Source organism: Staurois parvus, unplaced genomic scaffold, assembly GCF_062004578.1.
Source record: "Staurois parvus isolate SC_StPar_1 unplaced genomic scaffold, SC_StPar_1.0 ptg000031l, whole genome shotgun sequence".
Classification (NCBI taxonomy): domain Eukaryota; kingdom Metazoa; phylum Chordata; class Amphibia; order Anura; family Ranidae; genus Staurois; species Staurois parvus.
The window spans coordinates 744,278-768,673 of record NW_028317827.1 but is presented as its reverse complement, the minus strand read 5'-3'; the positions used below and the strand labels follow the sequence as shown (position 1 = coordinate 768,673).

The following is a 24,396-nucleotide window of genomic DNA, read 5'->3' as shown; positions in this document are numbered from 1 at the left end:
TTCATAGTTACACTGGTCTGAACTGGACTAATGTAACAAAGTATAAAATATCTATACCTCTTTACGAAGTACCGTACATCAGTGTAAGGCTAATGTCACTTGGGTGACTCTGCTGCTAGCAACACATCTCCAGTCATGTAGAAGAGCCTTCCACTTACCCCCAGGGAATCATTGGACCGAATGCTGCCAAATCTTGCTAGTGAGGGAGCATCAAGGGAGCAGCATCTGGTTGGCCTTGTGAGTGAGTCCATAGAGAATGGCAGGCAGCCTCTTCGCAGTGCTGACACTGTCAGTTTGTTAGCATCCAGATTGCCTGGGTGACATCATCCTCGGGCATTGTCATCCTTTTACATTGATCTTAAAGTGACCCAAAAGTTAGTTACAATTAGTTCCTGGGTGCATCATCTACCTGGCTCATGGGATTTGTTCTGCATGAAAAAATTCCTGTATGGCAAATTATGCTTCTAATGCTGAGAACTTCCTCTCTCTGTTAGTAATACTCTGTATAGTCTTTTTTTTTTTTTTTTCCTTGTTTTTAAAAAAATAGCACCCCTCTTTTTATTTAAATAGTGCAGCTTTTCTTTCTGGTATTCCCAGTAATTGATTTGTGCCTGCTCAATAATGGTATTTTTCATTGTTGTATTCTGTTGTCTAAACAAGGTGATTTTTTTTATTTTTTTTATTTTTTTTTTCTTTATGCTGCAATGAGTCACGGGAGATGTCCTCCTATAAAACCCTACTGTAACTTTGGGAAATGGAAAGTACCATTTCTAATGATTTCTTACATGAGATCAGCTTGGGGTGTGTGTGTGTGTGCGTGCGTGCGTGCGTGCGTGCGTGCGTATATATATATATATATATATATATATATATTTTTTTTTTTTTTTTTCCTCTTATCTAAGTGTTTAGGCCCAGTGCTTTTTAAATAATCTTTCTGTATTTGTAGATGAAGGATCAGGATTTAGGAGGGGCAAGACTGTGGCTGGTGGGAGTAGAAAATGCGCCATGGTTTAATGAGAAGAATCGTGCCCCGTCAGTGGTGTCAGTGGGAGGAATAGTTCCCAGTAATTGGTGTCATTTGGAGAAATGGGGTCCCAAGGGCTGGATTTATTTATTTGAGGTACTTATATAGAGCCGTGAATTTACACAGCACTTTAGATATATATTGTACATTCACATCAGTCCCTAACCCTCAAGGGGCGTACAATCTAAGGTCCCTAACTCACATTCATACATACACATACTAGGGCCAATTTAGACAGGATCCAATTAACCTACCAGCATATCTTTGGAGTGTAGGAGGAAACCGGAGTACCCGGAGGAAACCCACGCAGGCACAGGGAGAATATGCAAACTCCAGGCAGGTGGTGCCGTGGCTGGGATTCGAACCAACGACCCAAGTACTGCCAGGTGGAAGTGCTAACCATTTAGCCACTGTGCTGCCCACTGGATAAAGGCAAGCAAAGGGCCACATCTGGCTCCAGGGCTGCAGTTTGTAGACCACCTCTATAAAGCATTACTAAATGACAGACCGCATGCCAATTTTATTCAGACTGCCAGCTAGTCCCCAGGGCAGGTTCACTCCTCTCTTTCAGTGATTGGTTATTAGGACCCCCGGTGTCCTAACAACCAGTGGTGTGAAGTGCGTGTCCTGTCCCCATCATCACAGAATGGAAGTGGAACTTTCTTCATCCAGATATGCAGACTACTTCGGCTCTTGCCCTCTCCTGTCAGGGGTGGCCTCTGGTGGGGACCACCTGAGGGGGGGTTGGTTCCTTTGGTGGGGAACATCAGACACACTGAAATTCGACCCTAAATATTACTGAAATGCTATGGGAATTGTATATTTGCTTTTTTTTTTTTTTTTCTAGACATAAAATGACTACATATATACAAAGAGTCATGGCACAAATATGAGATTCAGACCTCTGCTGGCAGAAAATTTTAGTGACTGGACTCCCGTGAATTTTTTTTCAGTAGCCCTATTGTAAAGAATATGAGAATATTATCTGTTTTCATTCTTTGCACTTCGTTGTCTGTAATCTGAGAGCCCCACCTTCAGAACTCTGATTGCACACACAGCCACCTCTGTGCTACATTTGCACATTTTTTATTTATTTATTTTTTTACAGGTCTTTATTTCCCTCACTGGGTACAGAACAGGCCGCCTTTAGCCGGCTTCATCCTATTTCACAACAAACACATTGCCTATAATTTTAACCAAACCAGAATGGTCAGTGGCTGTAAATTGTAGCTTGGTCATAAAAACCTTTTTCTGTTTGTTGACAGTCTTCTTACAAGGAACGATTCCTTCAAAGAGCCTGTCAAAGGAAAAGTTTACCTTTTTGCAATGTTTACCTGGCCAAAGAAACTCTCATATTTGCTATTCCCCTTTCTGCCTTGTTGCGATAGGGTGCTCTGTCTGTAGGATGCTCGCTTCCATCATCACAAGAACGAGTGCTCTCCCTGGTTCAAAAGCCATACATTCACAGTGCTGTGACTGGGGGATAAGGGGAGAGAAAATTCACCACTTTTAAACCAAGTAGAGTGCTCATTCCTGTGATTCTGGGAGTGTACAGCATATTGAGCACCCCAGAAACAAGGCATGGGAATGAGAACTATTTTGGGAATTTATTGGCCACCATAAATGTCCTACAGGTATGAAATCTAAAATAAGTGTATGTGTGTGTGTGTGTGTGTGTGTGTATATATATATATATATATATATATATATACACACACACTCGCATGCTGTATATACTGTATGTGTGTATATATATATATATATATATATATATATATATATATCATCTACCCTCCTTCTGATATTCCATCAGTATATGGGCTTGTGGCCAGCAGGCACATCTCTAGCTCTGAGGAAGGGGGTTCAGCTCCCGAAACGCGTCAGCTCATTCGCATTATTAGACACAGATGTTTTGTGACTGTCTTTGTGGACCACATACACTGCTTTTTTTCACGTTGGTTTGTGAGTATATATCCTCTTTTTATTCAATAAAAACGTGTTTTACCACAGTAATGCACGATGAGAGTGCGCCCTTGTCTGTTCTTTTTCACTAGTGCTCAGATTTCCCGATCTTAGAAGGGCTGCACCTCTTCGTTTGGCATTTTGGCATCTTCTTGGTTGCATGAAGATTGGAGCGCTGGTTATGTTTGTTTATCTTTTGGAATATATATATATATATATATATATATATATATATATTACACACACACTGAACAGCCATAAGATTTTGACAGGTAAAGGCAGCAAGTGAACATGTCTCTGAAGTTGATGTGTTGAAATAGAAAAAATGGGCAAGTGTAATTTGAGTGACTATGATAAGGGCCAAAATTGTAATGGCTAGATGACTGGATCAGGGCTACTCGAAGACTGCAGCACTTGTGGGATGTTCCCAGTCTGCAGTTGTCAGGATCTACCAGAAGTGGTCTAAAGAAAGAAAACGGGCGACTCGGTGACAGGTCTGGCCCTTGTAGTCCAGTCTAATAGAAGAGCTACTATAGCTCAGATTGGTGAAAAAGTTAATGCTGGTTCTGATAGGAATGTGTCAGAACACACAATACATCATCATTTGTGTATGGGGCTGCATAGCTGCTGACTGGTTAGGGTGTCCATGCTGACCCATATCTACAGCCAAAAACGCCTACAGTGGGTAGATGAGCATCACAGCTGGATCATGGAGCAATGGAAGATGTCTTTGAGGTGTTGACCTGGCCTCCTTCCAAATTTTCCAGATCTCATTCCAGTTGAGCATCTATGGGATGTGCTGGAAAAACAAGTCTCATCCAAGGAGGCCCTTGCCTCACAACTTACAGGACTTATAGTTTCTGCTACTGACTGCTTGGTGCCAGATACCGCAGCATACCTTCAGAGATGTCCATGCATTGATGTGTCAGGGCTGTTTTGATGTCCAAAAAAAACCCGCTTTTATTACTGAATCAATCAATATTTTGTATTTTGCATTTTTTTTTTGTTTACTTTAGCCCTCATCTGTAGGGTCACTTTTTTATGCAAAAGATCAACACTTACTGCTCCAACTGATAACAGTTTTCAGGAATTCATATTGACTGCCATTTGTCAGTGTCCAAAGTAACAACTGTATGTATTGCTTTTTTTCTATTGCTTAGCAACTGCTGATATCAATTTCATTTTCTAACTCTAGTTTTCTAATGTAGGCTTGAATCTGCTTGCATACTGTGAGGCAGGATGATATATTAATCAGCTAGTGTACAACCAGCCTGTTGGAAAATTTTCACTCGATCAGTGCCACCGGTAGATGAGGGAATCAAGTCCTTTTCTTTCAGTGGGTTGAACGAAAGTAAATGACTGGTGTATGGGCAGCCTAAGTATGGCAAGCTGGTTCATGGAAGCAGTGGGGAAGAACGATATGGGAGTAGGGGGGGGGGGATAGACTGGGGAGGGGTTGAAAGGACCAGGTAGGGAGGAGGAGAGGTTGTGGTGTAATCCCTAAAAGCAGGCAAGAATTCCCAAGATCCTCTTCTATTACATGAAACATTTTGCAAGAGAAACATGTAGATGTATTTTAATTCTAAAATATGATTATATGCTTTTGTTTCTTGTGCAATCGTTTTTAGAAACGGGCATCAGTAGTATTTTGACATGAGCGTGGTCAGAATTGCAGTAATTGTGTGTCCTGATTTCAGAATGTCAGGCATTAGCTCATCACATTGACAGAAGCATATTGCTCAACACAAGAGAGAAGCATATGCTTGTTAATTGAAAAGGCAAAATCAGGTCTTTTTTCTAGCTACGTTTTATTATCTGAATTGAGGCCATCAGTAATTATGATTTGCAATAGCACCATAAAGAAGTGAAAGCCATTGTTTTGTTTGTTTTTTCCTTCGCAGTAAGCAGTAGTAAATCAGCTTGGCATTATTTGCAGTAACAAAAAAGTGCATGTAAACCCTCAATTTTTAAAAAAATTATTTGTCAATTTCCAGTCATACGTTACATTTCTTTAAACATAACAGCGGTATGGACTGAACAGTCATTAATGAAACACTTGGGGCAAATTGAGACTAAGACCCTTTGAATCAGGATTTTCAGTTGTACCAAAATGAAAATTCTGGACCTGAAACCAAGAATTCAGGAAGCACTTAGCTGAAAACCAAAACCGAAATGGACAGTTTTTTTAAAAGATATTTTTATATATATATATTTGTATTCAACTTTTTAATATCGAGAATTTAAATGAGTATGAAATATATATATATGTATAATTTTCGAAGTCCGATACATGCCTTTTTATGACACTCTTCAGGTGCGAAAACAGAAGTCCGCAGGGGCCAGATTAGGGGAGTACGGTGGATGATCAAAAACTGGAATGCTGCTCTGAGCCCAGAATTGGTGCACACGAATCGCACAAACACGGCTGATGCTTCGTAGCAGCCTTTTCAAAACTTCCTCGTAGAATGCAGTGTTCACAGTTTGGCCCACAGGAACGAATTCCTGATGGATGATGCCATCATTGTCAAAGATGGCGATCAACATTGTCTTGACCTTGGACTTTTGCAGGCAACTCTTTTTGGGTCACGGGGAAAACGGTGAACACCATTCCATCAATTGCCGCTTGAATTCCAGATTGAACTGGTAGCAGCAGGTCTCATTCCCTGTGATAATGGTTGACAGGATGGATCCTGGTCACACATGAGGTTTCCATCTGTTTTGCTGTTCTGTTCGTCTGTCAGCTTGTGCAGCACAAACCGGGAACAGATCTTTTGCTTACCTAAATCTTCGCAGGCGATGGTGCGCACCGTGTCCTTGCTAATGCCCAATTCCTCAGCCATCATCCGTGGAGTAAGTCGCTGATCTCATGCCAGCATGTGCCGCACTCAATTGATCATGTCTGAGGTTCTACTTCTCGATGGCTGAGGCAAACGTGGCTCATCCTCAGTTGTTTCCTTCCTGTCTCAAAAGCATTTGAGCCAGTTGTAAACACTTTTTCTGGTCACGGCGTTCGTCTTGTACACTTGCACCAACATTTCATGTGTCTCCATCGCCGGTTTCCCCAATTTGTAGCAGAACTTGATGTTCACTTGTTGCTCCTTTGCACCCTACCTCTCACACTGACTACGTTCGACTGCCTGCAGTGGGTTTACCCTGACAGTCACGTGTACTCCACTCTAGGTGGCACTTCTTGGCATATCTTTGGATAGCCTTGTACATGCACGTAAACCTGGCCCATGTTGCCGGTAAAATATCAGACCATTCACTGAACATTTTAGACACACATTGTTTGCAATAAATTGCTGAATCACATCTTAGAGTGCTGGTGACTTTTCTTTTATGTGATACTTAAAGTGGATGTAAACCCTTGGATATACCCAGTGAAGTGACTGGCCTCAGGTGATACACAGATGAGAAAAAATCCTCCTGAAAAGCTGTACCTGTTTATCTACAGCAATCTTTCCTCTACATCCATTCAAAGTGCAGAATTTACACAGGATCTCACAGCTATGAAAAGCAGGGGGCAGAGGGCTGAAGTTACATCCATGAGGAGAGCTCTGAAAGCTGATTGGAGGGAAGAGACACACCCCGTTCACACAGGTACAGAGCTGATGCTGCCCATCATTGCCCTGTCACCATTTTTCTTTTGGTGTCAGGAAAGCTTGTCAGAAGCGACTTGTGCTGGTAGCAGAGGAACAAGGCAGCAGACAGAAATTAAACTTAGTGCTCTGGATTTAGACAGAAGTACACACTATAGCGGGATATGCTTTGTTCATATTTCGTGTCTAAGGTTTACAGGGCTTGCATGAAGGATTGTAGACGAGGCAATTTTGAATGGTGGATTTAGCTCTACCTTCATCCAGGGCAATCCAATGAGAAATCCATTTTCCAAGAATCAGTCTTTAGTAGAATGCTGTAAATTTACTGTTTAGGTTCTTCAAGTTGTGTCCTACCATCATTCTTTGCATTGTCAGTGGCCATGTTCAGCAGTCTTGTGTGACTTAATTACAAAGTATGGAAAGAGGTTGTCTGCTTTCAGAGATGAGGTATAATACTTCTACAGCCTCTGCCAGAATCATTCGCATTTGACACCTACGGGGGTGTTGGACACCTAGGTCAACACCCCCCCCCCACCACCACCACCACCACCACCACCACATGCTGTGGTTCCATCTTCTGGCTCCTATGTCACCACAGAACACAGTAGTAATCTTGGACTTAGTGGATGGAGCCACAGCACATGGTGGGGACACAGGCAGGCATCCAGCACTCCCAGAAGTGTTGAATGCTGAGGATTCTGACAGAGGCTTTAGCGCTTCAAGACTGGAAATATACAACAGCAGAAAGGTCAATATAATACTTCTTCATTTGCAGGGACTCTGCTTTTGAGTTGTGTTTTTCTTTATAGAAAATTCCCGATCAGTGAGTGCTTGGCCCACAGTAAGAACAATTGCCCTTATTGGCATCCTTGTCTATAAGCCATCTAAGCATCTGCTGGTTACTCTGGCCATTTTTTTCCCTCGGTAGTACCACTTTAAATTAGCATTTTGTTTTTTTTACATTGTAACAAAGCTTGTGAATCTCCTTTTTTTTATTTTTTTAACTCCTAACAATTGTCTTTTTTTTATTTTGCAGAAAAGGCAACAAATGAATACAATACTGCAGAAGACTGGGGCCTCATTATGGATCTCTGTGATAAAATTGTGAATACACCTAATGGGTAAGGTTTGCAGTGCATGTCAAGGCAAAATAAATAGAAACAGATGTAGATAGTCTCTACAATACATGCCTGTTTTATTTGTTTAAAGGCCTTGCAAGTACAAAAAATACACTCCAGAAGTATACTCAGCTCCTGTCCTGTTGTGGTCTGACAACAGAACAGCGTTTTTGTGGACAGTGTTGTCAGCCCTGCCCAGTTTTCTCTTGTCAAACTATTCAGACCCACCCTCTCTTATCTCCACTACCTAATGTGGAAGGAAAGGCATCACCCTAAAAAAGCAACAATCCACCATGTATAAGATTAGCATTATTAAAAAATAAATAATTTCCATCCTTGTACTTCTTCCCTCCTTTTTTTTATTTCTTTTTTTTTTTTTTTAAATAACCCACCTCTCAGATGACCTTTATCTAGTTATTGTGTGCCGTGTGACTCCAGGGCGTGTCTCTTCCTAACTAGCAAATTCATTCCAGAAGAGGCATAGCTAGCCAGCGGGCGTTCGCCAAGTAAGCTGCCATCACTGCCAGAATTGACGGTGCAAGAGGGATATACATTTTACAGGAAGTGACGCCTACAAGCCCACCATCGGCGTCATTTCCTTGGTAATAAGATGCCGAGGGAGACATTGCTGGGAGGTATGGGGGCATAATGTCAAAGCTAAAGTGGGAGTAAACTCCCTTTTTTTCTTTGTACCTACAGATAAGCCTATAATAAGGTTTACCTAGATCTAGTACAATTAGAACTAGGTAGATGTAGGTACCATAAATATCTCCTAAGCGTGCACCGTTGAGATATGTAAAGCAGCTGGTAAAGTCACAGGCCCGTGTGCACTGCGCTCTCAATGGACGGCATGCTGTCCTTTGAGAGAGCTGTGCCGCGGCCATGACTCCAGCGCATAGCGGCTCGATCATTCAAGCGACCAGAGCCAGCAAACCCGGAAGGATGACCGAGTGAAGATAGATGCCATGTCAGCGGTGACCGGGCGGAGGGATCCGTTTCACAGGTAACTCTGTCATGATGTGCTAGTATGCGGTGCATTGTAGCACAATATGACTACCCTGCGGGGGGAGCAGTTTTTTGTTTTTTTTTTTCAAACATGGTTTACTTCCACTTTAAACATATTTAACATACTAATCCTGGGCACAATTTCTATTTTGACTGGAATTCCTCTTAAGGCTTGTTCACATCATTGTGCATAGATGTCAGTTTTTCTACAAGGGCACAACAAAATCAATTGTTCTTCTTGGGTCCTGTTCACACGACAATACTAGTATCATGCAGATTTTTTTCCTGCGCAGGAATCTGCAGTATATATAAAACTCATTGAAACTCACATAAAAACTGATGTAAACTGATGTCTCCGCAAGTGAAACCTGCATGTCAGTTTCCATGAGTTTTTCTGCATGTATGGTGTAAACAGGCCCTTAACATTTTTGCTGCCACTTCCATATGTCATATGGACTTGACAGTGGGGGGTTTTACGCACAATCTGGTGATTGCTGCCCGATTGCTTCCACCGCCCGTGTCCGTTCTCCCCTCCTTTTGGCTGTGACACGGAAAGTGATGTGTAAGACGTCACTTCTAGGTCACCGCTGTCACTTTCCCTTGCTAGAATAGCCGAGGAGACATGTATTGCATTGCAATCTGCATTGCAATACATCCAGTGTAGCCCAGAGGAGACATGCACGGTCTTTTAGACCCTGCATGTCTCATTAAAGAGAACCCGTCACCTAAAAATCATCAGGGTTCTTCGTGATGGGAAAAAAAAGTTAAAGGAAAAAAAAAATTATTTATTATATTTTTTTTTTTTTGCAAAAAAAGAAGTTACACTTGCGCACATTGCAAGGTCGCCTACGCATGAAAACATCGATTGCGATACACATGTTACATATTGTCACACACGCCAGTGTGAGAGCAATATTTCTAGCATAAGACCTCCTCCATAACATTAAACTGACCTGTAATTTATTACATTTGTTTGCCTTAAAAATCACTTTAGTGTGTTTCTTACTGAAATTTTGCATTTCCTAGACCTTTGCGGTAATATCGTCTAACACAGAAAATTGGAATTTTATTCTCTAGGGTGTCTGCTTTCATAAAATATATAATGTTTGGGGGTTTTGTGTAATCTTCAGGCCTAAAATGATTTTTAAATGTGTGCAAAAAAAATGCAAAAACAGCTCTGGCAGTGAAAGGGATAAAGTGGAACATCAAACTAAAAAGAAAATTCTGCTTTATGCCCTCCTCCCTCCTCCTCTTCTACCTCCTTCTACTTTTGGCACCTTGTTTTGGGGAGATGGGGGACTACTGGTTTTGACAGGTACCTGATCCCACTTCCCGTCGGATTGCCGTAGCAATTCCACCATCCAATCATTTTGAAAAACGCCTCCTGGCATTTCTGGCAGTTGCCATCTTGAGTAAGACCAGATGATTGATGTAGCATTTACTTCCTCGAATCCATCTGTCCTTAGCTCGGGCATTGGCTGAGCTGAGAAATCTCCCTTCCCTCCTGAAGACTTCTGGGATGTATGATATCATTTGCCTGGGCATGGGAACCAGTAAGTAAATGAAGGAATGCAAAAAAAAAGATTAAAACAAGTAAATATGATCTACTTTCCTATCTATTTACTAATGCTAGCAGCATAAGGATTATAAATATTCCATGTTGCTTGAGAGAGAGAGAAGTTTCACTTTAAGCACAAGACAGCTCTGAATTTCTGACATGATTAACAGGTATTTTTTTACACTTTTCAATCCGATAATGTATAACTAAAGGTTTTAATGGTACATTGAACAGTCTAAAAGGGAGCAAATAAGTGAAGTTTATTGTTAAGGTTTACTTTAAGGCTTGATATTGTGTTCATTCAAGATCATGATCACTTTGCGTGGGATTATTAAATATATAATTGAGAGCGTCTTTCTTAAAATATTTTTTCAATAAGTGAAAAAACACTTGATAATCCTACTAGAAATCGTGCAGATGATGTGCTAAATTTTATCAGTTACATTGTTCCCAGATATTTCTGAAGACTATAGAACCTTTCTTCTCTGTTAAGGGGAAGAAGGAGGTGTTCATAGTCTTGTCCTAGGGCAGTGGTCGGCAAGCCGCGGCTCGCGAGCCACATGCGGCTCTTTACACGCTTTAATGCGGCTCTTGTGTGCCGGGCGCCCGCTCCCCTCCCTCCTCTCGGGCGGCAGGGACTCTGCAGCGTGATCCAAAAAAAAAAACAGCCAGGGCAGCGCGCTCAAATGCAATGATTGGCCAGTCTCGCTGCCACTCACATCCTGATAGCCAGTGATTGGCTGTCAGGATGTGTGTAGGCGGGGCAGCGTGACGAACGTGAGAGGAGCTAGGCTCCTCTCACAGTCCGCCCTGAAGACCGGAACGGCGCGGGAACACGGCGAGAGGAACGCACGGAGCAAAGGTAAGTGAATTGACACAGGGGGGACTTGGCTTACTACTTGCTACTTACTTACTACTACTATATGAGGGATGAATTACTATAGGGGGGATGAATTACTATAGGGGGGATGAATTACTTTATGGGGGATGAATTACTATATGGGGGATGAATTACTATGGGGGATGAATTACTATATGGGGGATGAATTACTATATGGGGGATGAATTACTATGGGGGATGAATTACTATATGGGGGATGAATTACTATATGGGGGATGAATTACTATATGGGGGATGAATTACTATATGGGGGATGAATTACTATATGGGGGATGAATTACTATGGGGGATGAATTACTATGGGGGATGAATTACTATATGGGGGATGAATTACTATATGGGGGATGAATTACTATGGGGGATGAATTACTATAAAAACTTATTGAAACTAAAAACAGTGTACTATCCTATGTATTTTCAGTTTTAAAAATGTGGCTCTCAAAATAAATTTCAATCGTGGTTTTGGCGAGATTTGGCTCAGTTGAAAAAAAAAGGTTGCCCACTACTGTCCTAGGGTAACAACACTGCTCCTTCATAGATAAAGTACAGTGAATGCGCTTCGACAACCTACAAATAATGGGGAGAAAAAGGAAAACGAATGCAGCGATCATATCTATGGACTTGTAACCTGCAATATACAAATTTTTTTTCCTGGATTTAGATGCACTTTAAAATAAACCTTTTGTACTAGACATATGTGGACCACCTATGCTGTCCTCCTTCTGGAAATAGTTTTCTGGAAGTCATATTTACCATTCTTCTCTGTATGATTTTGAAGGTCAGTGGCTCAATTGTATTTAGACAAGAGGCTCTGCATGACAGCTAGGCAACTGGCATTTGCATTATGAGAAGTCAGCCGTGCCAGAGAAAAGTCTGATCACATATGAACACTGATTACACGTACAGTATATTCACTACCTGAGTTTGTATTGCACTGACATCTGTGGTGCATGATTGTTAAACACTGGAATCAGATTGCTCATAGTGTGTGAGCTGAAGTGGGATCAGGCAGCCAGCAGTGTGTGAGCTGGAGTGGGATCGGGCAGCCAATAGTGTGTGAGCTGGAGTGGGATCGGGCAGCCAATAGTGTGTGAGCTGGAGTGGGATCGGGCAGCCAGTAGTGTGTGAGCTGGAGTGGGATCAGGCAGCCAATAGTGTGTGAGCTGGAGTGGGATCGGGCAGCCAATAGTGTGTGAGCTGGAGTGGTATCGGGCAGCCAATAGTGTGTGAGCTGGAGTGGGATCAGGCAGCCAGCAGTGTGTGAGCTGGAGTGGGATCGGGCAGCCAATAGTGTGTGAGCTGGAGTGGGATCGGGCAGCCAATAGTGTGTGATCTGGAGTGGGATCGGGCAGCCAATAGTGTGTGATCTGGAGTGGGATCGGGCAGCCAATCTAGTGTGAGCTGGAGTGGGATCGGGCAGCCAATAGTGTGAGCTGGAGTGGGATCGGGCAGCCAATAGTGTGAGCTGGAGTGGGATCGGGCAGCCAGTAGTGTGAGCTGGAGTGGGATCGGGCAGCTAATATAGTGTGAGCTGGGGTGGGATCGGGCAGCCAATAGTGTGAGCTGGAGTGGGATCGGGCAGCTAATATAGTGTGAGCTGGAGTGGGATCGGGCAGCCAATAGTGTGAGCTGGAGTGGGATCGGGCAGCCAATAGTGTGAGCTGGAGTGGGATCGGGCAGCTAATATAGTGTGAGCTGGAGTGGGATCGGGCAGCCAATAGTGTGTGAGCTGGGGTGGGATCGGGCAGCCAATAGTGTGAGCTGGAGTGGGATCGGGCAGTCAATAGATTGTGAGCTGGAGTGGGATCGGGCAGCCAATAGTGTGAGCTGGAGTGGGATCGGGCAGCCAATAGTGGGAGCTGGAGTGGGATTGGGCAGCCAATAGTGTGGGATCGGGCAGTCAATAGTTTGTGAGCTGGAGTGGGATTGGGCAGCTAATATAGTGTGAGCTAGAGTGTGATTGGGCAGTCAGTAGTGTGTGAACTGGAATTGACTCAGGCAGCCAATCATGCGCATGCTGGAGTGGGATTGGGTTACAGTCACCCTCTTTGTTACAGGTTTGTTTCTTTGAGAGCTCGCCTCAACACACAAAACTATGTAGTCGTATTTTCTAGCGTGAAAACATTTTCCTGTTCTGCCTCCTATAATAATCCAGTGATCTCATACATAGATAGTGCTCACACTGTTTCTCAGATATGTAGGCTTACTTTGGCACTGCTCATTAATACAAAATTAATTAGAATATTAAGAATTTCTGTTTATTTTAATTTCAGAGCTAAAGAAGGCCTTAAAGCTATAATGAAAAGAGTGAATCACAAAGTCCCACACGTAGCTTTACAAGCCCTGACTGTAAGTACACTCCTCTTATTGATTGTCAGTTGCATAACATCCTGTAGCTATAAAATATCTCCTGTCATAATGCCCTTTGCTGTACCTTCATAGCTATTAGGAGCCTGCGTATCCAACTGCGGAAAAGCCTTTCATCTAGAAATATGTTCCAGAGACTTCTCAAGTGAAGTGCGAGGAGTTATAAATAAGGTATGCTAATAATTCTCCTTTGAGTGATATATGTGTTATTGTTAACAAAGAACTTATTGATCTCTGCCTTACCTTGAATCAACTGCCTTCTCTTCCACAATACTGGTGATAAAAACAAGCTTTTTGTTCCACAGATTGTCTGGTTCACTGGACGTTGGGGAATCAGTCAATTATTTTAATCTTTTATTCTCTGGAAAATGCTTCACAAACTTTGCTTGCTTGTTATGTACAAAAAAAAAAGCTTTATTTTTTTTTTAGACAAAACTGATTGTCTGAAGCTTGACATTTTTTTTTTTTTTTTTACAGTACACCTAAAATTTAAAGGTCAAGAGCTAGGGCTTGAAGTAGGTTTTCCCTTCCATTGCTGAGCATTTAGTGATTTTTGTAGGGGCCCTAAACAGTTGGGTCATTAGAATGGGATTAGGTCGAACAGCTATGGTTTGATGAAGTGGTGCTGCTGCAGAGGTTGCTGCTAAAATGACAGAAGTAGTATGTGGTAAAAACTGGGAGGAAACACACAAAATAAGCATTAGTTGTTTCCTAGTAAAGTGGCAGTATGGCCACAAGTAGGTGATCAACCCACCAAATGATTAAGAAATTTGTTGCAATTACAAATGTTTAGGTTTTGCCATGTTTCTTTTTTTTTTTTGTATTGGTATGACACCAAAAGGGGAGAAACAAAGAGCCAAATCTGACACATTCCATGCAAAACTCCAAAAATGGATTAGACAAAATTATTGGCACCTTCAAAAACTTGGAATGCAATTATTTCTCAGAATTTTATGCTCCTGTCATTTTTGTAATTAAACTCACCCGTATCAACAGGTGCTGACAATATAGAAATCACACCGGCAACCAGTTAAAATGATGAAAAATTGGCTTCACCTATCTGTTGTGTGTCTGTGTGCCGCACGGAGGAGAAAAAGCACCAAATAATTGCCTGAGGATTGTTACAAGTCCATCTCCAGAGATCGTAATGTTCCTGTGCACAGCATTGTCAAGTAGTTTACAGCATGTGGCACTGTAGCTAATCTCGCTGGACATGGATGAAATATAAAAACTGACCAAAGATTGCAACAAAGGATTGTTCGAATGGTGGATAAAGAACCTTAATCAAATTCCAGACAAGTTCAAGTTGACCTCCAGGCACAGGGTACAACTGTATCAGCTCGCACTATACGTCGCCATCTGAATGAAAAGAGACGCTATGATAGGAGACCCAGGAGAACCCCACTGCTGACACAGAAACATAAAAAAGCCAGATTGGAGTTTGCCAAAACTTACCTGAGGAAGCCAAAATTCTTTTGGAAGAATGTGCTGTGGTCAGACGGAACAAAATTGGAGATTTTTGGTAAAGGCCATCATTCTACTGTTTTCAGAAAAAGTAATGAGGCCTTTAAAGAATAGAATACAGTCAAACATGGTAGCGGTTCACTGATATTTTGGGGTTGCTTTTCTGCTTCAAGCACTGGATGTCTTGACTGTTTGCATGGCATTCTGAAATCTGAAGACTACCAAAGAATTCTGGGGTGCGATGTAGGGTCCAGTGTTGGAAAGTTGGATCTCCCTCAGAGGTCACAGATCTTACAGCAGGACATTGACCCAAAGCACACATCAAAAAGCACCCAGAAATGTTTTCAGACAAAGCGCTGGAGAGTACTGATCTGGCCAGCAATGAGTCCAGATCTCAATCCTATAGAGCACCTGTGGAGAGATCTCAAAACAGCAGTTAGGAAAAGGAACCCTTCCAATCTGGAGCAGTTGGTTACAGAAGAGTGGTCCAAAATTCCAGTAGAGAGGGATAAGAAACTAATTGATTACTGGAAGTGATTGATTTCAGTTATTTTTTCCAAGGGATGTGCTACCAAATATTAAATTGAGGGTGCCCAGTCCTTTTTTGGAGTTTGGTGTGCAATGTGTTAGATTTGGCTTTTTGTTTCTCCACTTGCATTGCCTCAGCACTTGCCTGGTCTCTGAAGACTCACTCTGATTGGGCCAAGCACTCGGAGGTCCCTCAAGTACATAGGTTGCTGGATGCCTTTTAAAATTACCTGTTTCCCGCTGGTTTCTACCACCAAAGGCGTTAACGCTGGAGGACTGAGCTCTGATGCTTAATCCTCACCTACGGCCATCTGATCCTCACCTCCTTCTTGCTTTCTGGGTTTCATAAGTACCTGAAGTCTTGTCTTCTGCCTTGAGCCCTAACTTGCCTTACCTCTACATGGTTACAACATGTCTGATTCTAGACATGGGAGGGAGGGTAGGTGGTGGGACAGTCTTGCTGTATTGGGTGCCCCCATTTCACAATCTGCTAATGGCTCCAGGGCAGATTGCAGCTCACCTACTGACATTGCTGATGTCAACACCAGGAATCCTGTTGCCCTCCGCAGTTTATTCTGTCAACGATGTCTTCTTTAGTGCTCTCCTCTTGGCTGAGGTTTTTATTTTTTATTACAGTCATAGTCACAGCTGACTTTGACCACAGGGGCCACAGGCGCACTCCCACAGATTCTGTACCTATTTTACCAGAAGCATTGGCTGCCTCTGAACCATCAGCTTCTGTGGCTGCCTTATACTAAGTTGCTCTAGTCTCTGCCTGTTGAGCTTCATCCGAGGAGTAGCAGTCCTCTGCTATTGCTCCCAAATTAAGAAACCATTTGCTCTTTCTTGATGTGGTGCACACCTTCCTGAAATTAGGGGACACAGGCCCTGCCCATCTGTTTGTATAATCATACCCCTAGTACTGCTTTGTAACTGAACTGAGGCATGCCGGTGATAGGAGGGTTATCCAGGACAGGCCTACAGTATTTTTCGTTTGTTTGCACGTACAACAAAAAGCGGAACGACTTCCTGTGTCCCTCAATGGACTCCAAGAAAAGGATTTTTATGGTGAGTACAAAAATCATACTTTCTTTTAATTCTCCTAGGCACATCCAAAAGTAGCAGAGAAACTAAAAGCTTTGATGGTGGAATGGGCCGAAGAATTCCAGAAAGATCCCCAGTTCAGCCTGATATCGGCCACCATTAAATCTCTGAAGGAAGAAGGCGTGACTTTCCCAACTTCTGGCTCTCAGGTGGGATAATCATGTGCTGTGTAGTGGACCTGCTTCAGAATCATGTGTTTTTCCCTAGACATGACGTTACTTATCTCTCCCTCTTCGGATAATGTATCTCCGTCTCATAAACCTATCTCTAATTCACAGAGCACGTCAAATACACCTAAAAACGGGACAGCAACCAGCAAAAATAAAGAAGATGAAGATATTGCTAAGGGTAGGCATGCTTTAAAGGGCATATGCAGCATTCAGTTTTCTTTCTTTTTATGATTAGTGCTATAAACTATGTTAATACTGTAACATATATTCTAATTTTTTTTAGGCTCTTAAATATGAGATTTTACATAAGAAATGTTCATATACAATATTATTTGCTGCGTGCAGCCAACGGACTATGCTTTGTAAAGGAGAAGAATAGCTTTGAGTTTTAAATGCCGGTTGCCTGGTTTCGTTTGGCTCCAGTATTTTAGAAGTCACTAACTTGATACAAGCTTACAGACCAGGAAAGTCAAAGTGAACACGAAACTCCTGATCTGTCTTCTTGTCCCAGGTCTTTAATTAGGAAAGTTCTAAAGGCATTGGATAGGCATCTCAATCAAAAAGTGAACGCTTTTTAGGAGAGATCAGCCTTCATATTTCCTTGTTATAATGTTCCCCTAAAGGAGAATTCCTGGTTGCTGTGCAAAGTAGAAATGCATTAGCAGAAAAAGGTCACATGTTGATGAGCGTTGTTTTCCTTGCTTTTCATGTGCATTTGGAATGTTTTGCGTTGTGCTGTGTTTTTGTAGATGCAGCATTCGTTATTCAGGTGCATTTGAGCTGCAGGCACAGTATGTCAAATTAAACCTTTTCATGTCAAATGCTGCATCTTCCACTGAACCGCAGCAACATGTACTCAGAGAACTCAGCATTTGAATGACATTATTGACATTGTTTATTGCAGGTACTTGTATAGCATTGCCAATTTACACAGCGCTTTACACACATATATTGTACATTCACATCAGTCCCTAACCCTCAAGGAGCTTACAATCTAAGGTCCATAACTTACATTTATACATACATACTAGGGTCAATATATGTAGGCAGGATCCAATTCACCTACCAGCATGTCTTTGGAGTGTGGGAGGAAGCTGGGGTACTGGGAGGAAACACACACAGGGAGAACATACAAATTCCAGGCAGGTAGTGGTTGGGATTTGAACCGACAAGCCTAGTGCTGCTAGGTGGAAGTGCTAACCACTTAGCCACATGAACCCCAAGTAGTGCTATGTGTTGCGCTTAGTTAACTTAAGTTTTTTTTCCCGTTTTTCTTATCACAACACATTACAGCTTATCTCTCTAAAGGCAGGTGTTATGTTAAAAACAGTGTAATGGTCAATTTGCAAAGATTATTTATTTCAGGTACTTATATAGCACCATAAATTTACGCAGTGCTTTACATATATATATTGTACATTCACATCAGTCCCTAACCCTCAAGGAGCGTACAATCTAAGGTCCCTAACTCACATTCATACACACACTAGGGCCAATTTAGACAGGATCCAATTCACCTACCAGCATGTCTTTGGAGTGTGGGAGGAAACCGGAGTACCCGAAGGAAACCCACGCAGACACAGGGAGAACATGCAAACTTCAGGCAGGTGGGGCCTTGGTTGGGATTCGAACCGACGACCCTAGTACTGCCAGGCGGAAGTGCTAACCATTTAGCCACTGTGCTGCCCAACTGTACATATTACTGTACATATTTAATTCCTTAAAGTGACCCTGTTACCACAGGCAGTGGTGTATCTTGGTTTTGTCCTTCCCTAGGCAAAACTAAAATTGGGCACCCCCATCTAAATTTGTCCTACCCCTTCCTGTTTAAGATCCACCCCTTCAGGATAGGAGCATGATGGAGGGCAGTGTGACATGGGGAGGGGGGCAGCATGACGGGGGGCATCGGGAGAGGTGTGGGGGGGGGGGGGTAGCAGGACAAGACAGCGGGCCCCGGCCCTAACGCGTTCCCAACGCACACCGGGGATCCGCCCACCACTCCACCCTCCTCTGCAGCTGGTCCCTTGGCCCGGGAGACCCTACTTGTGTGTCGGCTTGGCTGTACCCCCACCCACGGTGACCCTGCCACTGACACACCGTGTCCCTTTTGCCTGTGGGGTGCCGCCCCCCTGTAAACTGCCGCCCAAGGCAAACGCCTTGTTTGCCTCGCGGTAGATACGCCCCTGACCACAGGATCACTTGTATTCAAAGAACAGTTTCTATACTTAGCTTTCCATTAGCCCACGTGTTGAAACACTGCTACTTTGCTTCTTCCTGGCCAATCAGGTATCTGAATACCTCTTATGAATACCTCTTATACCTACAACACCCTGTGGTTCCTGTCATTGGCTTTCATGCCCTGGGGTGATGTAGACACCAACAAATGGAACCCTGGCATGCAGTAGGGGAGCAGTTATTCTACACATGTGGAATACCTTCTGTCACTGGGGAGAAATAAAGTGGTGGTGTTTCAATACAGGGACTGCCTGCCGTATGTTGAGGAGGAAAGGATTAGTACAAATCATCATGCTTAGTGACAGTCATGGCTCCCTCTATAGATAGTGATTGCATGTTGTTGGCTTTTTTTAAAAATAATAAACATGTTATATTCACCTACTCTGTGCAATGGTTCTCTTCTCAGGTCTCCCGTCAGCACCTCTCTGTCTTGACCAGTGCCCACAATAGCAAGCCACTTGCTATGGGGGCACTGGTGCATGCTCGCTCCCGAACCCCGCTCTATACGTCTATAAGACACATAGAGCTGCAGCTTGGCCACACCCCTTGCTTTCTCCTCATTGGCTCACAGACTGATTGACCAATGAGGAGAGGGAGTCCCGGGACAGCCTAGGCTCTTGTGCACTTCGCTGGATCGAGGGGGGCACAGGTGAGTATTGGGGGGGGGGGGGGGGAGAGCAGAACACACAAGGTTTTTTTACCTTCATGCATAGATTGCATGAAGGTAAAAATCCTTCAACCTTTACAACCACTTTTAAGTTCAAAATGATCCTTTTGATGAAATAAAGACTGGAGTAAAATTACTCACAATCTTAGTGAAGTGTGGTGTGTGTGTGTTTTAGTTTGTTATAAACTGATGTTTTTTTTTTTTTTTTCTAATATTGTAAATAATGTTTTCAAATAACAGCAATTGAATTATCTTTACAAGAGCAAAAGCAGCAACCATCAGATACCAAATCTTTATACCCATCAGTGGAAGTGCCGCATGACAGTCAGCGCATGCCCAGAAAAGTGCGGGCTCTTTATGATTTTGAAGCCGTGGAGGACAATGAGCTGACGTTTAAAAGTGGAGAAGTCATTTTTGTGCTGGATGATAGGTGAGCATCGTGGGCAGTACGTCCTGTCTATTCATGTTTTGAGCACTTTAATATGCCTAAAGCAACCCTGTCAGTACAGTATAAAGCAAGCATACCTGTAAAGAATAAACAAAATGGTTCTCACCTGCCGTCCGTGCTGCTGACCTCCTATCTGTTGCTGTGAAATGATCACCCAAACTCTGCTGGGAAACCAACACTTTCGGGACTGTTGAACTCTTGGGTCCCCCACACCTTTCACTGGTTGCTCTCTCTAATCCCCACGTCACCACTGTATCCTGTATTGTGCAGAAGTTATTTTGTACATAGTCCTACAATTGCTAGATGAGGTCTTGCACATTGAGCATGATGACACGCCCACCCCCAGCTCCTTACTTGAGAGCATTAACACCTACCTTAACCCAGATAATTATCCTTAATCCCTAACCCTTGACTCTAACCTTAACGTGGAGGTCCAGTCTGATGCAGATGTAGATGCCGACTTTTAAAAATCGGACACTCACCTGTCCCTTGATTCCATGGTGTCCTCACACTGGCCGGGTTGACTGACCGTCCTGTCACCTCGGTGCCAGCATCTTCCGTGTAGGCACCCGGCTGTGACAGATTGCGGCTTCATGGCCAGGTGCCCACTGCGCGTGCATCAGTAGCGCTGTGCTTTGTGAGTGGTCCTGTAGTTTTCTGGGGCCTGTCCCAGAAGACTACGTGGAGGGAGCGGGGATGACAACCTAGGCGATCGCAGCAGAGGTGGGAGCAGGTACCTGTCAAATTCGGGTACCTGCTCCCCAAAGGTTGCCAGTGCTTAACGAGGAGTGGGGGACAAAGCCTTAAAGGGGAACTTCCCCTTTTGGGTGGAGCTCCGCTTTAACCTAACCCCTTATACTAAATTAACCCCTAAGATAAATACATTTTACCTTGTTGGGCACTGGATCTGCCAGCACCAATTCACATTCACTGCAGTCTATTTAAACCTAGTGAACAATTTTTCTACTCTTCAGTCATTTTTTCAGTCATCATTGTATGTGTGAATTGACTGGATCTTATGTAACTGCACACGTTAAAAGTCTTGTAAATTTTTAGATATATCAAGCACATTGTACAATAAGATTGCAACATGTATGAGTAGTGTTGTTTTGGTGTCCTAAAAGGAATAAAGAACCCTTCTAGTAAAATAATTAATGTTCGGAGCGCTCTGACCTTTATATATGCTATACCCTGTGGTCTTGTACATTTATATGGTAACTGAATTCTTTTTGAATCCTAATAGTCTCTGAATTTACAGTGGGGGTGACATTATCCCATATATTACCATTTATTTTACATTTCTCTACAGTGATGCCAACTGGTGGAAGGGAGAGAACCACAGAGGTGTAGGCTTGTTCCCATCCAATTTTGTTTCCTCCACTCTAAATGCTGAGCCTGAAGCAGGTATGTAAAATAACAGATTGCACAGTCTGTATTTTGAATTCACTTTTTGGAATTGCTTGATATGTGTCGATTGTGCAACCAAAAGTATTTTTCAACTCTAGAAATTTTGAAGCATGTTGGGAAATGTAGGGATCTTTCTTCTATGAGAAAGCTAGAAGTAGCCCATCAACGACAGATCACATCCGACTGTATTAAACCTAGACATAGCACATTGCAACCCCTTCTTCTCCCCGAACTGCCCATCTCTAATGTTTTATCCAATATGGGCTTGCTTGGGTTTCAATACATTTGGATGTGATCTGATGTCATTGGTGTACGACTTCCTGCTTTCCTCTTGAGTTCACAGAGCATGGTTGGGCTCCCTTTGGTTGACACCTAGAATTCCAGAAGTGGGTGGGTTTTATTACAAGCTTGGAGCAATGATATCTTTCTACATACAATTCCCTTCAGGCTTGAACTGACTTTATCTGGATTACCATGCTGAACCATGCAGCTCAACTGTCTTTTGGATCGCTGGGGTTGCAGGACACAGAATGCATTTAGAACACCCAATATGTAGATTTTTCTAGAACTATTTAGAGCTCCAAACATAACCTAGTAATAGTGTGTCTCTTTGTGGAGCTGGGATGGTTTATAAGATTTAAATTAGCTTGTTACCCAATCCAGACATACAGAACAGTGTGTTGTCTGTTTTCTATATTACCATAAAGATAGAGGCCTAAAAAATAATAGGTATCGCCTGAAGTATAAAGTTTGCCCAGTAACCAAAAAACCTGCAACAAAAAAAAGTGAAAAGAGATTCATAAAGAAAAGCGGTTACATGAAAGACAAGTTCGATACTCAAATAGTCATCAGGGATATGCTTTATTGGCAAAGTTGCACATAGAATACAATTGAGTCAAGACTGCAAATAGCCATCACCTCAATAATGGACAATACACAAGACAACCTTAAAATAAAAAACCGAGACATCATGGCAGGCCACAAGTGATGCTATGCTATAGGGGCAATGACTCACAGGTCTTTTGCATCAATAGCAAAGGCACATCGGGGTACACCACCACAGTGGGGAAATATATATGAGATGAAAACATATGCAACAGGCTGTACATCAGTCATATAGACATGTGAAACACCAAGATTGCTGGAAATAGGAGCCAATTAGACAATGCTAAGGAGCTGGAATTGACTAACTATGATATACCTCATACATGCAGAGTGATATGAAAAGATGACCATAAGGACCATCAGGTGAAGGTGATGAATAGATCTTTGATGGACTATGCAAATAAGGTGCTGTGCACCGACTGTAAGATGTACCATTATGTCTCCATCCTGTTGTAAGAGAAAGTCAATGAGGCTGCTGCTGTAACAAACTTCTAGCAATGAGGGCCTATCGGACATGTGTCCATTACAGTGTGAGGAAAGTATCACTCACCACCTGCTCGGTCAAAAGATAACCACATGTTGTTCCTCCATTTGCTGGATTCCATGCTCCAAGTACTGGAGCCAGCTGCCAACTTCAGGGGCCCCTGTGGTCAGGACCCGCTTCCTAAAGGGTATACATGGAAATCGGTGGACACCTTGCGTAGGCGTGATGCTTCGTGTCCATCGGAACTAGGTGTATGGCGCCGACCAGCCGTGATGTCACTGACTTGTGATGTCAAAGCATTTTGCCGATGGGCGTATCTTCATCGTTGTCTGTTTTCCTTTCTCCTTTAAGATATTTGGATATGGATTGACAACATGCTGTGCCTGTACCCACTGCATCAATATATATAACTCTGGATGAGCTGTATGTTTTATGGAAACAGCTGTCATTTCAGCCCTCTCATTGGAGGGTTGGGCGGTGGGGTTGGCACCTTCAGAGCCAATAAAACTTCAAGTACGGTGGGGTTGAGGACTCCCCCCTTCCCCCCAGATCTTCCAAATGCACAAAAGAGAAAACTGATAATAAATGTGTGTGGATGCATCCCAATGTCTTTAATTAAAGTGGAACTTTAATCAGAAAATTAAGTCCTGCTATATCACTTCAGGCTGGCCCCTTTTGCATGTATATCTTTAATAAACTTTAAAAATAAGTGCCTATACTATTTAAAATCAAGCAATACACTGTCTGACCCTGCTCTGCACATGCTCAGTTGCTCTCCATTTTTAGGCACTGCCGAATTTGTAGAGATCAATCTGCTAACATCCTTAACCTCCCTGGCGGTATTCCTGAGTGTAGCTCGGGGTAAAGTTTCAGCACCACAAGCAGTAACCCCGAGCTACACTCGGGAATACCCTGCAGCGTTGCTCCGGGGTCCATTCTGCACTTACCTTGTCCTGCGCTCCCGCAATGTCCCCCCTGCAGTGTCCCCGGCCATGTCCTCCGACCGATGCCGGCATCTGTCTTCCGGGTTCCATTTCCTGCGACGTCGGGACATACGGGGGACGGAACTGGCGGGAAATGTAAAAATGTAAAAAAATGACATTAACTAAATAACTAAAATCACATAGTAAAACATTACTGTATCAAACCATTTCACATACATTTTGTCCCGAGTGCTTTGTCCTGTGCCCTGCCTACATTTTTACTGCTCTTTCTGCCTGGAAACTGAGAAACGTCCATGGCGTCCAAAAAGCGTCCATTTAGGTCAAAAGCGGTTTTAGACCGGCTAGAGAACAGCGATAGTAAATTAGAACCACTTGCAGAATTCAATGATAATGATTTGTGGGGGAAATTCGTCATCAGACACTGAAAACGAATTTGCAACTTTGCTCAGTGATGTGCGAACTTGGCGCTATATTTCAAATTTCAGTGTTTTTGGTTTGATTATATTATTGAATTAAATTTGTTATT

General features: G+C 42.9%; 1 protein-coding gene across 2 annotated transcripts in view; it reads left to right on the top strand.

Moving 5' to 3' along the window:
* Positions 1-24,396, top strand: part of STAM2 (signal transducing adaptor molecule 2) — a 64,460-nt gene that overhangs the window by 10,199 nt on the left and 29,865 nt on the right. The window contains exons 2-8 of one of the 2 annotated variants that reach the window (XM_089659493.1): positions 7,622-7,706; positions 13,441-13,516; positions 13,610-13,705; positions 16,633-16,779; positions 16,909-16,978; positions 19,964-20,132; positions 21,460-21,554. In XM_089659493.1, the coding sequence (XP_089515619.1) occupies positions 7,622-7,706; positions 13,441-13,516; positions 13,610-13,705; positions 16,633-16,779; positions 16,909-16,978; positions 19,964-20,132; positions 21,460-21,554 (738 nt within the window). Of the gene's footprint in view, positions 1-7,621; positions 7,707-13,440; positions 13,517-13,609; positions 13,706-16,632; positions 16,780-16,908; positions 16,979-19,942; positions 20,133-21,459; positions 21,555-24,396 lie in introns of both variants that reach the window. The other variant, XM_089659487.1, reaches the window with a different exon arrangement.